Source organism: Astatotilapia calliptera, chromosome 11 (assembly GCF_964374335.1).
Source record: "Astatotilapia calliptera chromosome 11, fAstCal68.1, whole genome shotgun sequence".
Lineage (NCBI taxonomy): Eukaryota > Metazoa > Chordata > Actinopteri > Cichliformes > Cichlidae > Astatotilapia > Astatotilapia calliptera.
The window spans coordinates 19,482,469-19,497,837 of NC_137432.1; the positions used below are offsets into that span (position 1 = coordinate 19,482,469).

A 15,369-nucleotide genomic window follows, 5' to 3' on the forward strand; every position below is an offset into this window, starting at 1 on the left:
AACTGGCTGTTTATAGTCAAATCAAACAGGAATGTCAGCAGTGGAGTATATTATCGTACTGAACTGATGCGCAGGACTGCCATTTAGATTTCTAAGCTGCCGTGGCTCAAGTGGTGGTTTGATCCCTGGACCCTCCACGTACCAGAGGGTCCTTGTGCAAGACAAAACCTCAGATCTACTAGTTACAGCTGCTTTGCATGAGCGTCTGTAATTGGGTAAATGAGAAGATATTGTAAAGCATTTGGTAGAACTAAAATTAGGTGCTCTCTACATTAAACCCATTGTCAGTTTCTCTTTGATAGTTAATTTTGGCATTATGTAAATTTAAAAAAAGGCCTCTAAAAATGCTAAATGCTTGTCAATATATAAATACTATAAATGTTAGGACCTCCTAAGTTATACTCAGTAGAAGGGGACGCATAGGAAAATGAACCCATTCTTTTTGTAATTATCTACATATGTAGCATCTCTCCAACACAGTTCATCTCTCCATCTCTGTTCCAGGCCAGTATCATCTTCAGATTGAAGATGCTCAACTGGAAGATGACACTCAATATGAATGTCAAGTGACCTCATCTGAGTCCAGCAGTGGAATCATTTCCAGGCTGGCCTGGCTCGACGTACGAAGTAAGGGGGGACAAAAAAGGTTGTGGAGTCTAATAATAATCATGTTTTCTTTTTTCTTTTTTTTCCCCGAGTAACAAAATGCATGTTAGAAGGCACAGTGAGCATCCTCAGTACTCCAGTAACATTTGTGACCTCTTGACCAGTAATCAGCATACAAAGAGCTGTTAAATATTCATTTCTATTGATAAAGAGCTTTTATTTGTGTAAGATACGGCAATTGCATTTGAAGGACAGTTTTAAGTTACTTTGCCCTTGGTACGGCGTGTTTACTGTAGCAGTTTTATTCAATAATACACTGATCAACCACAGCATTAAAAGTACCACCAGGTGAAGTGAATCATATTGATCATCTCGTTAAAATTAAATGTTTTGATGGAAAACCTTGGGTCCTCACATTAATGAGACTGTTACTTGGAGATATAACAATTACCCAGCATTGCTGCCAACCAAGAACACAAAGGTAGTCCTGAATGGCCGTAGCCTCCCTCAGCAGAACAGTGTGCACTCCAACACATTGATGAAGAATGGCTCGAGGAACCTGACAAGGGTAATGACCCAGCCTCCAGGGGTTCAGAGCTTTTTTATTAGCACAAGGGGGATCTAGACAATATTAAGAAGGTTGTTTCAGTTTTGTGCTCACAATTCTGCAAACTTTTCAAACAGTATTCAAGTACTATGCCACCTTTACATGTTCCAGAAGGGTCTGTGGCTTTAACTAGCAGCTGGAAAATATAAAGAGCAGCCTGGCTTCTCTAGCAAGCCTCAAGGCGATTCATGTCTCTTCCTTGCGCAGGAATACATTTTAACAGAAGTGATTGAAAAGTTCCTTCTCAGACATGGAATGGAATAGATGTTATTGTGCAACTACATTAGACCACCTGTAGTCACTCTATAACAACCGGTGTTTCTCTCTCCCTAACCCTTTTGCTTGTGGGAGCAAGCCCATATGTGGTAAGGAAAGGACTCTAAAAGAACCTTTCTTCTCCAGGCGCACTTCATTTACTTACATCCCCCTCCCTATTCTCTCCCCCGCACAATTTCACCCTCTCTCTTGGCTCGCAGGCTTTCTCTTTGGTGACCATGGACACTGAGGATGGGGGTTTGGATAGGAGGGGCGGTTGTGGCGATTGTAGAGTCCTCGCTCTCTTCTGGGAAGAGAGCAGGTTTTTCTGACATCAATAGGCTGGCGCGAGAAATGGCGGGTAGTGTTGTACTTGAATGGCAGTATTCTACACTGCTGCAGTTTAATATGCTACGGCAAGCCTACACCTGCAGCCACAGCAGGCTTGACTCCCACATTCATTACCTCTGAGATGCTTCTTGCATGTGTGCCCACTTATACAAAATCAAAACTCTCGCTTTCTGCTTTGTCAAAACAATGAAAATATGTGTTATACCAACCAGTGTGTTGCATCAGGGATGGCTGGTAGTAGTATTAGTACTAGCATTTACCCGTGACAGACTCTTTCATAATGTTTCTGACATGCTCACATACGAGTCCACATGCTGCACATCTCAGCAGGTGCTTTTATTCAGTGTCCTGGGCTCACGTCCCAGCTGTTGACTGTTTAACATGGACATTTGTAGATGAGCTGTCGCAAAGGGCAATCAGTGAAGTGACTGGCTTAAAAAGCTCTCTGCAGCCTTGGTCTTAAAGGGTTATTTGTTCCAGCCCAGCAGTTCAAGTGATTCAAAATACGTGACTAATCTGGGGCTTGATAATGAGCTGATGAATTCAATCTCCCGTTAGTGCTGAACTGGGACTGGAAACTGTGTATCCCCTTTGAAGTGCACCGTCTCTGATGAGTTTCCGATGGACTTCTCTATCACTGAACTACGGCTCCCAAGGCCCCGCACCCCTGGCCAGTCAACCATGGCCATATCCTATCAAGCTCTGCATCAAATCAAAACACTATAAAGTCTTTATGAGGAGATACAGTAGGGGAGAGGGGAGGAATTTGAAAACAAAACAGAGATTGGTGGTTGTATAATTGGATTCTTGGGTCAGGGAGAGTGATATTATGACTGGCTAATTCAAGATGGATCACCACAGGCAGTAAATAGCAGGGATAAAGGCAAAAATGTCAATAAGCCCCATCCATGGGCTTACAAAGAGATGTTTTCAAGACATTTCCATTGGTGCAACCTAACTCCTGTGTGTTTTTTGCTTCCCTGCGGAGCTTAGATAGGGGATTACTGCAACAGGCAGATCAAGTGGCAGTGAGTAATCCATGACAATAACAACCTCTACCCTCTCTGCTAAAGCCCCCTCCTCTACTAAAACTTACCCCGCACTGTGCCCGTCACATACCTGACACATCCTGTGTCTCGGTTTATACCATTAGCCTTAGCATTTAATCCTATTAATGAACAACTCTCTCCCTCACCACAGTGCACGCCTGTACAGATGCCTCCTGCAAATGTTCAAAACTGTTTTTGATGTGTTCTGGTTTTAGACTGTTACTCATTCATTTGGCATAGTGTGTCACCGAGATATTTATTTGTGTGTGTGTGTGTGTGTGTGTGTGTGTGTGTGTGTGTGTGTGTGTGTGTGTGTGTGTGTGTGTGTGTGTGTGTGTGTGTGTGTGTGTGTGTACGTGCCCATGTGTGTAAGCTTATTATCAGTGTTGGTTGGAGGTTAGAGGACATTTTAGGAACCAGGGCTATAGCGAGGTTTTTTTCGGGAGCTAATGAGTTTAGCACTTGAAGAGTATATAATGAGCCTTCATTTTATGATTCCCTGTTATGAATAATGGAACAACTTATAAATGGGGGCACAAGCAAAGTAGAACATGGTGACTTTATTCATCTTTGTTCATGAAAAGTTCTGACAGTTGCCCAAGATATAACCTCATCAGAGGATGGGGTGTTATACACTGGTGCCATGCTTTAATTCTGACAGCGCCACTTTAATGTTACAGTAGGTTCTTTCTGAAAAGGGGAAGTTCTGCTTAATAGCAACATGAGCGGTTCCTTGTTAATTTATTTAGAATCCATCACAAAGGTGCATTTACAATTGAGCCTAAATCTGTTTTTAATGTTGCGCGTGTGTGATGCACTTGCTGTAAATGGGAGTTTGGGAGATGGATGCTGACAGATGCAGTTATGACATGTTTTGGCTGGAGCAGCGCTCGTGCAGATGAGAGGTGATGGAGGTAGAGCTTTTTGTCCTAAACACCTGTTCCACTTCTCCCTCTGAATGCAGACAGAAAATGGAAAGCTGTTTCAGTGGTTTGCAACATCAGGGATTACATGTCAAATAAATACCATGTTCATATTGTGCATGAATAGCCAAATGTATGTGTTTCTCTGCACATATAATACTGTGTACATCGTAATTTCTTTATATTTTGCTGGAAAATGGAAACTATATAACATAGATGAAGCATAATGCCTACACGAATAGTTCTCCGACCTTCTTTAAGGGCATTCAAAGCTCTTCTTTGGGTGTTGACTGCCTTTTTCTTTCTGATCTTTGTCAACATGATCCCACACGGCTTCAATAATGTTGAGGTCCCTCCTCTGGGGAGGCCAATCCATGAATAACAGTGTTTAATTATATGTTTTTCTATCTAGTGAAAGTGTTTAGGATCAATATGGGCTGAAAAATGAAACTGCTGTCAATCAGATGCTTTCCATTGTATTGTATGGTGGATCAAAATTTAATGGTACATTTCTGTGTTCATTAAACTAAATGGAAACAAATTATGTGTTTTTGTGACAGGCTGCTAGTATCAAATACCTAAAGATGCAAAGTTGTCTGTTATATGTAAAAGCAACACTTGTTAATTACTTCAGTTAGGTGCCTTTTGAATAATTCACTGGTCAGTGTTAAGTAGCTTCCTCTGAAAATGGTCAGGTACAAGTGACTGAACTGAAAATGAGTTTAAAAATAGCTAGTGTCCAAAGAAAACCTTTGAAAGCCATTCAGAAATCCTGGAGAACTATTGCTCAAGAAAAAAAGCAAATTGAAAGCAAAATAAAGAGAAATGAGGGGGTGGCTCAAGACTTTTGCACAGTACAATATAGAAGGGAAAAAAAAACATTCTTGCACACATACTGTGAAAATATGGTGTTCGACAAGCTTTATCATCCAAAGATGAAACTGATGAGTTGTGTCTTTCTGGTGTTAAGAAGTCAGAGCTCCATTATTATCTATCCTATTCAGCATAAGCTTTTTAGAGACTTTCTATCCTCTGGGCCTTTTCCAATATCTTTCGGAGAATCAGGTTAGTATCACATGTTAGACCATGCAGACACTGGTGCCTGTTTTTAGAGTGAAATGAGATGAATGTAGCTTGTCTGCACATTCACTCGCCTGTGTCGGAGTGTTTGTGCGTGCAAATCTGCATTCACTGTAGACTTGAGTTTATCTTTGGGTGCTTGTGTGCAATGGAGAAAAGAGAGCATGTGCATCTGTATGTGAATGAGAAAGAAGGATAGGTGCAAAGAGCTGCTTATGCATATTGATGTGTGTCTGCTAATCTGGTTCTTATCTGCTTTATCCATCCATCCGTCCGTATTTGTCTAATAAATCGAATATTTCAGCTCAGCGTTTCACATCTGAACTGCAGGATCAAGTCCTTGCCTATCTGTGTTCATATATGTACCTTAACAAGAGAAACAGAAGCAGAAAAGCAGACGGAAAGAGGAAGGATTTAAAAAATCCCACTTAGAAGTATACAAAGAAAGGGCAGAAAGAGTTAATTAAGAAAACAGCATGGTTGCTGTCTGCTCTTTGCTCTGAGTGCGTGTCTAGTAATTGAGCCGGATGTGTGTTTTATTGTTGTCCACATGTTCTATCGCAATTGTACAAATGTGCATTGGTGCAGGTTTAGCTTGACTGGGCTTATTCCCTCACATGGCTTTTCTGAGGGGATGTGATGGATGGCGGCTGTAAGTCCCAGTCCAAGCTGGAACACACCTTCCTCTGCGCTTCTGCAGTTTAACTGCAGTGGTCAAGAAAGATAGTGTGGGTGGAGGGAGGTGGGCTCGGGCTGCTAGAGGGGGATGATGGAGTGAACGAAAGATAAGAGGAACAGGCCAGCATGAGCGAGCGAGGAAAAAATTAGATACCTGCCTGCCTCATTTGTGAACATATCATTATTCTTATTTTAGGATTTGTTAGGCTGCCAGACACCCTTCGAGCACAACAAGTGATGCGCCTGTGTGAATTGTGTGGGCCTGAGTAGATTGAGAGTACAGGGGCTGTCAATAGATGCATGGCCCAGTCATCTTCTCTGGGAAGAGGGAGGGGAAAACAAACAAATGCATCTCATTATTGCTGTGCGCGCCTCTGCAGTGCTCTGGGTAACCCATCACAGTCCACACAGATTCAATTGCTTCTTTTAAATCAGTTTGAAGCTGCAGCCACATCTCATCTGTCTCAATAGCAGACTAGAGCGAAGAGGTGACTCTGCACACAGCAACAGCTCCTCCTAGTGGCCACGAGTCAACTGGACGTAGAGGTAGATGTTGAATGGCTGGCTGGTTTGGTTGCTTGTGGTCCAGCTGTTGAGCCATACATTGGCAGCGGGGTTTATCTCCGGACTGAGCGGCAGCTATCTCCCTGCTCCGCCTAATCCTCCACAGCCCGTCTTATAGTCACATTTCATTCTTGCAGTATCTCTTTTCTCCTCTGCCAGTCTTTCATCTCCCTTTACACGCACACATCTCCTTCCTGTACTTACCAACTCTCTATTCTGTCTGTTAACTCAGGCAGCCTTTGCACTTGATCTCTGATGAAAGAAAACAACCTTCACAGTAACCATAGTTTCTAATTCTACAAGCTCACCCACACACTAAAAGCCAGCACAATACATGGCCAGTTATCTGTAGGCTAGTGCGTGCTTAATTTAACTGATGCTCTTGGTAAGGAGGGGCTAACAGATCTGCAAAGAATCTCTTTCATAATTAGTTGGTGACAGATTTCTCAATTTACTGCCCAAATTTTTTTCGGTCCCTTGTGTTAAAAGCTATGTGTTTTTTCCCTTTTCTTTTCCTGGAATCTCTATTTATGGTCAGATAAAAGGATTGTAGAGAACAGTGGAGAAGTGAAGACTGCTTTGATCAGTCCAGAAAGCACATATTTAGCTTGGGGGTGATCTGAGTAGAGAAGTGTTTGGTGTTTGCTATGATAGATTAGCACTGGATTGGTTTCATCACCGTTTCATCTTTATATTCTCTTCTTGTCCACAATTTGTATTGAAACGCAACCAAACATCAAACCTAAATCATTCAAAAACTGACAGTGTGACACTCCAGTCAGTCCCAGATATTACAATCCTATTATCATATCACTGCATAAAGCTTAGAGCAATGGCTAGAAATCAGTGTAATCTATAGTTTTTTAGGTGCTGATGTTAAGTTGGAAACTTGAGCTGTTTTCTCTCTTTCAGTCCCTCCGTCCAAGCCGTACTTTGACATGGACATGTCAACACCTTGGGAAGCCGGGAAGAAGTACACCGTCACCTGCGTTGCCCCTGATGCAAAGCCTTTGGCAGAAATCACACTTTATAAAGGTGAGTCATGCTTTGTGCTCCATTAGATTTTTATCTTGATGGTCAGGCTGACAAGCTGGAAGGAAGGGCCAGCCGCCTTTTTGATATTCTACAGTCTGCCATGCGTATAGGCCTCAACCTGAATATTTTAACAAGAAAACACAGAATAAAATTCGAGTCCACTAAAGGCTTCTTGTTTCTTAGTTTTGTTTTGGTTTTTTTAAATTGCAGAGTTGAAAGGAGGAGACTCTGTGTGGGAGGAAATAGCCTGAACATTTGAATTTCCAGATGTTTGTTTCACAGTTTCATGTAGAGTCAATTTATTGCAGGTTCCTTGTTGTTTACAAAAGCATCTACAATATTGCCATCGCTTTGTTTTTACCTCTTCTTCTTCTGTCACACCTATTACGCTGTATCGTGCTGAAACCGAGCGAGAGATGTTCCCTTTGTTCCAGCGGTGTGAATTTGTCTGCGGGGTTGTGCTGTAGGTCTAACATATAATTTCATAGTTTCATATTTTTAGACCACGTACGCATGATTTCTGCACGACAGTCGCGCACACATATGCACCATAGTCCAGTATTTGCAATTCTGCATGAGAATAACACTGGTGTTTGTGTTTCGCATGAACAAATTTACACACAGTATTCTTCTTTTTTTTGTGCGCCTTCCCCCCATTGTGTCTTTTAGATGGAGTTGAGCTGACAGGTGCAGAGTCTTTCTCCACGTCTGGCTCAAAGGATAAGCTTCTGAACGCGCATGCTGAAGTAACGTATGTGTTCAGCTGCCTGCCAGACTCATTCTCCTCACCAACCTGCTCAATCTCCCCAAGTCTGTCTATGTTTCTTGTTTCCCTTGTTTTCACCGTGCTCTTATTCTCACCTTCTGTCTTAGTGAGTACAATGAATTTCTGCACACACACAAACTGCTTCTTGGCACTGTGGAGTTGAATTAGCTTCTGTCAAATGCACAAAATTACATTCCAGCAGCGAGACAAATCCAATCCTTGCTGGTTCGCCTGGTGCCCATACATTAAGCGGGGCCATAGATTACTTTAATCCTGCATATCTCCTCTATGTCAAAGATAATAACCTCTTGTCATATCTTCAGATAACATTGGTACTGAGGAGCTGCGATGTTGTTTAACTCTCAAGCAGAGAAGCCGAGGTCTTAAGCAATATTGATGCTTCTTCCACATATTCACGCTGAGCATACACAGCAGTGGGCGATATGTGATGGTTACAGTTGTCACTGAACTGTAGTTTGATATAGAAGATGTAAACAGAGAGAGTAAACTAGACTCAGAATAAATTCACTGTTTCTAAGTACATTGCAAAGTGCCTTGCTTTTATTCCCATGGCTCCTGACAACACACACAGCGTAAAACAGAGTTGGGGTACTTACATATTAGCTAAAACCATCTGTTTTTTTGTTTTATTTAACACTTCTAATATTCCACTACATTTATCATTTAACCAGTTACAGATACTGGTTATCTTATTTTGCAAATAACTGTTAAAATTATCCTTTTTTTCCACAAAACTCGAAGACTAGAGAAAAATAACAACACATTTCTGCCAGAACTCTGTGTTTTTCCTACCCCATTATTCACCTCGTGACTTCTAAGATTTATGCTTTTACTGGTGTTCACAGTACACTCACAGACAAAGACAGGCACTTTATCATTGCAACTATTAAAATCAAATTATACGGAAAGAAAAAAGAAAGCTAAACCAGCTGCTCAGTGAGCAATTTGTACGCGTATGTAACAGATTTGTCACTCGGTGAAAAAATCTTTGCAAAAGTGTTTTCTACTTTGATTCTCTTCTGAAATTGTGTGAGTTTGTGAAGAGAATTGTGCCTCGCTAAAATGTGTCATTAGTGAGGGTTGTAAAGTCTTCAACTTATGCTAAAGGATAGAGAGGATACTGAGCTTTACTCACCAGAAATTATGAGACAGGTACTGCTGAATTAGATTAGATTAGATTAGATTAGATAGAACTTTATTAATCCCTCGGGTGGGTTCCTCTGGGAAATTCGATTTCCAAAAAAGCACAGCACCGACAGAAGTTACAGAGTTACAGAATAATAGGAATAAAAATAAAAATTAAAGGTGAGAAGGGAGGTTTTATATTGCTGTGTTCGTGTTTCTGCCTACATCATTATCATCAGTGTTTGCCCTGCAAACATCATTGCAAGTCAGCAATCATTCTGAGATATCGTAGATTGCAACGAGTGTAAATATACCTCAAAATTAAGCGGGAGAAGTTGCGAAACAATATTGATGCATTGATGTAAATAGCAAATTAGTTTATGCTTTTATTTACACCCATCTTTGTTGGGTGTAATGGGTTGGATCCATTTTTCCCCTCATAACTTTGTGGTACAGATGCCACAAGGTGCTAGAAACCTTCCTCTGAGATTTTGGTCCATAGTGGCGTGATAGCATCACAGTTGCTGCAGATTTGTTGTCTGATCTGGATGTTCCACATATGCCAAAGGTGCTCCATCTGATTGAAATCTGATGACTGTGGAGGCCATTTGAGTGCACTGAACTCACTGTCCAATGCTCAAGAATCCAATTTAAGATTATTTGAGAATATCCTGCTGGTAGCAGCCATCAGAAGATGGGTACACTGTGGTCATAAAAGGATGGACATGCAACAAAACTGAGAAAGGCGATGTTGTTTAAACAATGTTTAGTTGGTATTAAAGAATCCAAATTCTGCCAAGAAAATATCCCCGCCTGAGCTGTTGCTACAAGGCAGCATGGATTCATGCTTTTATGCTTTTTCCACAAAATTCTGGCCCTAACATCTGAGTGTCACAGCAGAAATTGAGACTCATCAGATCTAAATTCTCTCTTTTGCAATTCTGTTGAGCCTTTGTGAAGTGTTGCATGTTAAGAGATGCTCTTCCGCATTGCTTGGTTGTAACAATGGATTTTTTTGAGCTACTGTTGCCTTCCTAGCAGCTTGAAGCAGTCTGGCCATTCTCTGACCTCTGACATCAACAAGACATTTTCACTCAGAGAATTGCCGCCTCGCTGGATATTGTCTCGTTTTTGGACATTCTCTGGAAACCCTAGAGATGGCTGTGTGGGGAAAATCCCAGCAGATAAGCAGTTTCTGAAATACTCAAACCAGCCCATCTGGCACCAACAAACATGCCACATTCACTTAAATGAACTTTCATCCCCATTCTGATGCTTGTTTTGAACTTCAGCATTTCATCTGGGCCATGGCTACATGACTAAATGCAATGAGTTGCTGCCATGTGATTGGCTGGTTAGACATTTGCATTAGCAAGCAGCTGCACAGCTGTACCTAAAAAAAAAAAGTGACCTGTGAGTGTATATTGAACTATATTTACCTTCAGTGCTGTTTGTCATTTCCACCTTCCCTAAAACCTGGTCTCCTGACTCTGAGTCAGATACACGTCATGTGTCTAACTCATTCCTCATGGATAAATATATTACATGATACTTGTCACTTTGTTTATCTCACCAGACTTCCTAAAGCCTAAAAACATCCCCAAATCCGTGCAACCCTTGAAAAGGCATTTGATTGTGACCTTACACTGGACTGTATTTACATCGATGTGTCAATTTTTTTTTTTATGAAACGCATTTGAATATCTTTTGGGATGATGGGATTTTTTTTTACAGCTTTATATCTTTCAGTAATAGTTTGTTATTGTCATTTCTTCTGTCCTTCTGTTACCTCTTAAAGGGTCACTGCTCTGAGTTCTGACAATGGGAGGGAGTTGGCCTGTCACGCCATGAACCCCACCCTCCTCAAGCCTGTGGAGACCACAATGGCTATGAATGTGTACTGTGAGTGTCTCAACCTGTCTTTAAACTGATGGCCAACACCCTAATTTTATATAAAACACACACACACACTCTACCACACAGGAACAGAACCCGAGGGGGGCCCTTGGGTATCCGGCATTGTGCACTCAGTCTGTGTTAGTGGCGCAAGGAAAAACATTTAAGCTGAAGGCAAAGTCACACCTACTTCAAAACAACATTCAGCTGGGGCAAACTTGTGAACATCCAACTCTCAAGGCAGCCTGTGCTGGACAGAGGGAAGAGGTTGATGTGACCAAAGCAGTAAGCAGTTGTTTTCTACAGTTTTGGCTGTGGCTAATAAAGCAGCCTGCAATTAAATTTCTGTGGGTTTGGATGTGTTTAGTAATCTGGAATTATTTACACGCTTGGTTATTGCCCCAGCGTTAACCAAGGCACATAAACTAATTATTAGATGAATTACACGAGCAAGAATTGTGCTAGAGAATTTTTTTTTAACAATAATATATTTCTAATATGGAAAGCTCAGGACACCACATTTAATAATAATAAATCTTACAAAACTAGCCCAGCAACTTTTGTGCTCATCAGCTCAAATTAAATTTAGAATCCACCGAGGAAGGAAACTAAGCCAGTTTCTGTTGCCTTTTCTTTCATGTTTTTATAAAAACCACGCAACATAATATAATAAATCCATTGCTGCACATGAAGGTTAGCTGACACGCGGGATGTCTTTGCCATTGCGTTTGGCAAAGAAACAATGAAAGCTGTTGTTGCTGAATAAACAACCAGTGCTCTACTGCCGCTGTTGTTTACTACAGTGTGGGTTTGGTGTTTTCTACCCTGTTGATCAGCTGAAGTAATGGATTGTTGAGGCCTTAGAGTGTACCCACCTGCTTGTCCCGGGACTAAATCATGCTGTTGATTAAAGTGGAGGAGGGCTGCTGATACTTTCAGCAGTGAGTGTTCCCTCCTGCTCAGCTGCGGTATTATCCACAGGCTGACTACACACCTTAATGCTGTCCCTATGCTTTCCTTCTGCTCGTCAAATACATTTCATTGCGATGTTGACCCTGTGCTAACTTGCATATGACAAATAAAACTGAAAACTGAAACACACGAGACACAATAGTTGCTGTTTTATCATTCACCAGTAACTGCGAGTGCTCCTCCCTTCCTCCCTGTCTCTCTTCTCTGCATTAAGCAGTATGGGCTCTCTGCTAAAGTGCTAGTGTTGCAGAACTTGGGACCACCGCCGCAGTCTTACTCAGTATGCTAGCCCATCAAAGCCAGCGCGGTGGCCATTTTCAGCCAGCTAGATTGTTAGCAAGGTGGCAATTTGTCATGCTGGCCCAGGGTCTGCAGTCTGCTCTCTGAAACTGATTGCAGCAATAACAAAGGCCCATCCTCTTCTAATTTATTTTACTGCATATATTTTATTCGAGGAGGCTGTAATTTATTCATATTTCACGTTGCCTTATTACTGTTTGAACATCTGTTATTTTGCTTTATGGACTGGATCCAGCTCACTGCTCCCTTAATACTTAATGCTTTCATCAGATCCGGACCTCTTATCCCACAGTCATGCTGAATGACCAATTTATTGGCCCCGTCTCAACAAATAGGGATGCTTCCTGTTCAATTGCCAAGAGTCTCCTCATCGCACTGCAGTTTCTTTTTTTTTTCTTCTCTTTTTCTTTTTTTTTTAATACTGTCCTATTGGCCACACCATGGTTCTGTTTCTCTGAGTTACTACACCTCTTTTCTTCTCTCACCTCTTCCTCTTTTTCTCGTGCTCATCCTCTGTGCCATTTCTTCTTGTCACCCCCCACCCCCATCCCCCTTTCTTGACAGTCGCACCTCAGCCTCCAGTTATTCTGGGTCTGGAGAGGAACGAAGTCAAAGCAGAGAGAACGCTTGTGTTGGAGTGTGTGTCATATGGTGGAAACCCCCTTGCCACTCTCCACTGGACCAAGGTAAATCTCCTGCGCCATCTGTTAAGGAAGCTTTGTAACACACTGTCACGCTGGCAAAATGAGCCATTCCTGTTAAAAAACTCGCAGCATAAGTATCCCATTCTTTGTAGCTTCTGTTCTTCGCTGCCTGCGCCATATGGGAGCTTGCAACTACTCAAACATTCTGTTGCCTTTTTGAGTTTCATGTGTTCATCCGTCTGTCAGAACGGAGAAGTTCTGTCTATGACTTGGGAGGAGGACGTTGTTGCTCAGAAGTCCAGCAGCATACTCAAACTGAAGATCACCCCCGCTGACAACCAGGCAGAGCTGTGCTGTGAAAGCTCCAATCTGGTGTCCCGATCTCCTCTTTCTGTCAGCCGCAAAATAACAGTTCTCTGTGAGTGAAAATAACTTTTAATACACTGCGCAGTGCTGGAACACACATGCACACTCTGGTAAAAAACAAAGCCCAGACAGGACTGAGTGATTGCAGGTTATTAATAATATGGACGCATTGCAGAGGAGTATAATACATCTTTCCTCCAAGCCCAATCTTTTTGCTGTCCCAGTAAATATTGTAAAGTTAATATCATTAATGAAACTAATGGTTTCTATGGCTGCAGCCCATAATTCCAATTGCCTCCAGATTAGTACCACTGTATGCTCTTTCGTAGCTGTTACATAAATTTAGCTGAATTGCTTCAACGCGCAGTCCTGAGGCACTAACGGCGACACTTTGAAACAGTAACGCCCATAGTTAAGAGATTATACTTTTCTCTCTGAATATAAAATGTTTGTTTCAGCAACAATAGAACAAATACGAAATTAATATTTATCAGCCTTGGTGCATTGAGTCTAACAATAGCCTGATTTTCACTACAGAGCCACACAATGTGGAGAGCTTTAAATGATGTCTGATTGATGCGCCGATTTTATGTAAATATGATTAGGAGCGGCCCTTCCGCTTTCTCGTGCTATGTAAATGTGGTTTAAATTGCACCAGCGCGCCTCCATTTACCAAAACCCCCAGCAGGCTGTGGTGCCATGCCTCCCAGTCATCCATTCAGAGATGGTGAAAATGAACCGCTGACTGCCTGACAATGCTCTAGGCGCTGGCAGAAGCTGGAGGGCACGGAGCAAGACTCACTGGTGAAATATGAATATGCCTCCTTCACCATACAGCACCTGCAAGAATTTCAGCGGTCGGTGTGTGTGTGTGTGTGTGTGTGTGTGTGTGTGTGTGTGTGTGTGTGTGTGTATTAGGCAGATGCATTCCACACAGTGTCACATGTGGAACAGACATAAAAACACAAAAGATTTACATGCATGACCCCTCCTACTAGAAGCCTGCCAGCTTGGTCCCAAGGCTTTGTATTCCCCGGAAGGCTTTATACGACTGCATCACTTTGCCTGCAGCTATTGTACCCTGTCTACCCCTCTGGTTAAAACGAAGCAGACTTTAGAAACCACAATGAAAACCCCCAGAGAAAACAAGTTGCCACTCAAAGTGATTTTTTTCCCTCTCACCCTTGATACAGCTCTGTGTTTCACATCCAAAAATAGTTGCGCTGGCTCTGTGATCAGAATATGTAGCTGTTGAATGTACTATTCACGGGATGATATTTTCACTGACTTGTCTTTGTATGTTTTCCCATGCATGTGTGCGTGTACATCAGTTGAGCCTGCTGAGCTGACGCTGTCGGGTTCGTTAACAGCAATTGAGGGGCAAGAGTTGAATCTCAGCTGCTACACCACCTCCAGCAATCCCCCCGTCGACATCCGCTGGTGGCTGGGCTACAAGGAGCTCAACAACACTTCTGTTGCTATGGAGGAGGTGGGACTACACGGGACGCAATTTGCACAACGCTGAAATTCATCCATGCAGTCCTATGACTAGTTAACATCCTGGTCGATTTACACAGAATACTGAAAAAGGTTGTGTTTATATATATATATATATATATTTATTTATTTTTATGAATAGATAGGCAAAAGGCATGGAAGCTAATGTACAAAAACATTTCCTTTCAGTCAAGCTTGCCTTCAGGGTATCAACAAAAAACTATAAAAATGCCTCCTATTGCATTAAAAGAATCCTCAATAATGCAATGTGACCTCATGTGAACCGTTATAGATGAAAGAAAACAGTATGACCATGAGCTGTCTCTGGATAGGCCTGCTGCAGCTTTGCAAATGAATCATCCGATTCCAAAAAGAGTATTCTGCTGCTCTTCTCCTCTTTTGTGTATGCTAATAAGATCAAAGTGAATAAAAGCTGACACAGAAGATGAGTATTATTAAACAAGCTCTTTATTCATCTGGTAGCAGCATTTTCATTTGATCTTACACAAGGCACTCACTGTGCCGTATGCGAGCTTTAATGCATGCGACACAGTGTGAGGCGAATGAAGACTGACGCTCCTGTCCAGTGTCTTTGTTAGTCTTTCTGACTGTGGCTTTTACAGTAATTACCACA

At 41.9% G+C, this 15,369-nt stretch overlaps 1 protein-coding gene across 10 annotated transcripts in view; it reads left to right on the forward strand.

Moving 5' to 3' along the window:
* Window positions 1-15,369, forward strand: part of nphs1 (NPHS1 adhesion molecule, nephrin) — a 38,574-nt gene that overhangs the window by 5,759 nt on the left and 17,446 nt on the right. For 7 of the 10 annotated variants that reach the window (XM_026185443.2, XM_026185441.2, XM_080307913.1 and 4 more), the window contains 7 exons: window positions 505-627; window positions 7,026-7,148; window positions 7,818-7,899; window positions 10,859-10,962; window positions 12,793-12,914; window positions 13,119-13,290; window positions 14,570-14,727. In XM_026185443.2, the coding sequence (XP_026041228.1) occupies window positions 505-627; window positions 7,026-7,148; window positions 7,818-7,899; window positions 10,859-10,962; window positions 12,793-12,914; window positions 13,119-13,290; window positions 14,570-14,727 (884 nt within the window). The remainder of the gene's footprint in view (window positions 1-504; window positions 628-7,025; window positions 7,149-7,817; window positions 7,900-10,858; window positions 10,963-12,792; window positions 12,915-13,118; window positions 13,291-14,569; window positions 14,728-15,369) is intronic. The other 3 variants (XM_080307908.1, XM_080307911.1, XM_080307912.1) reach the window with 3 other exon arrangements.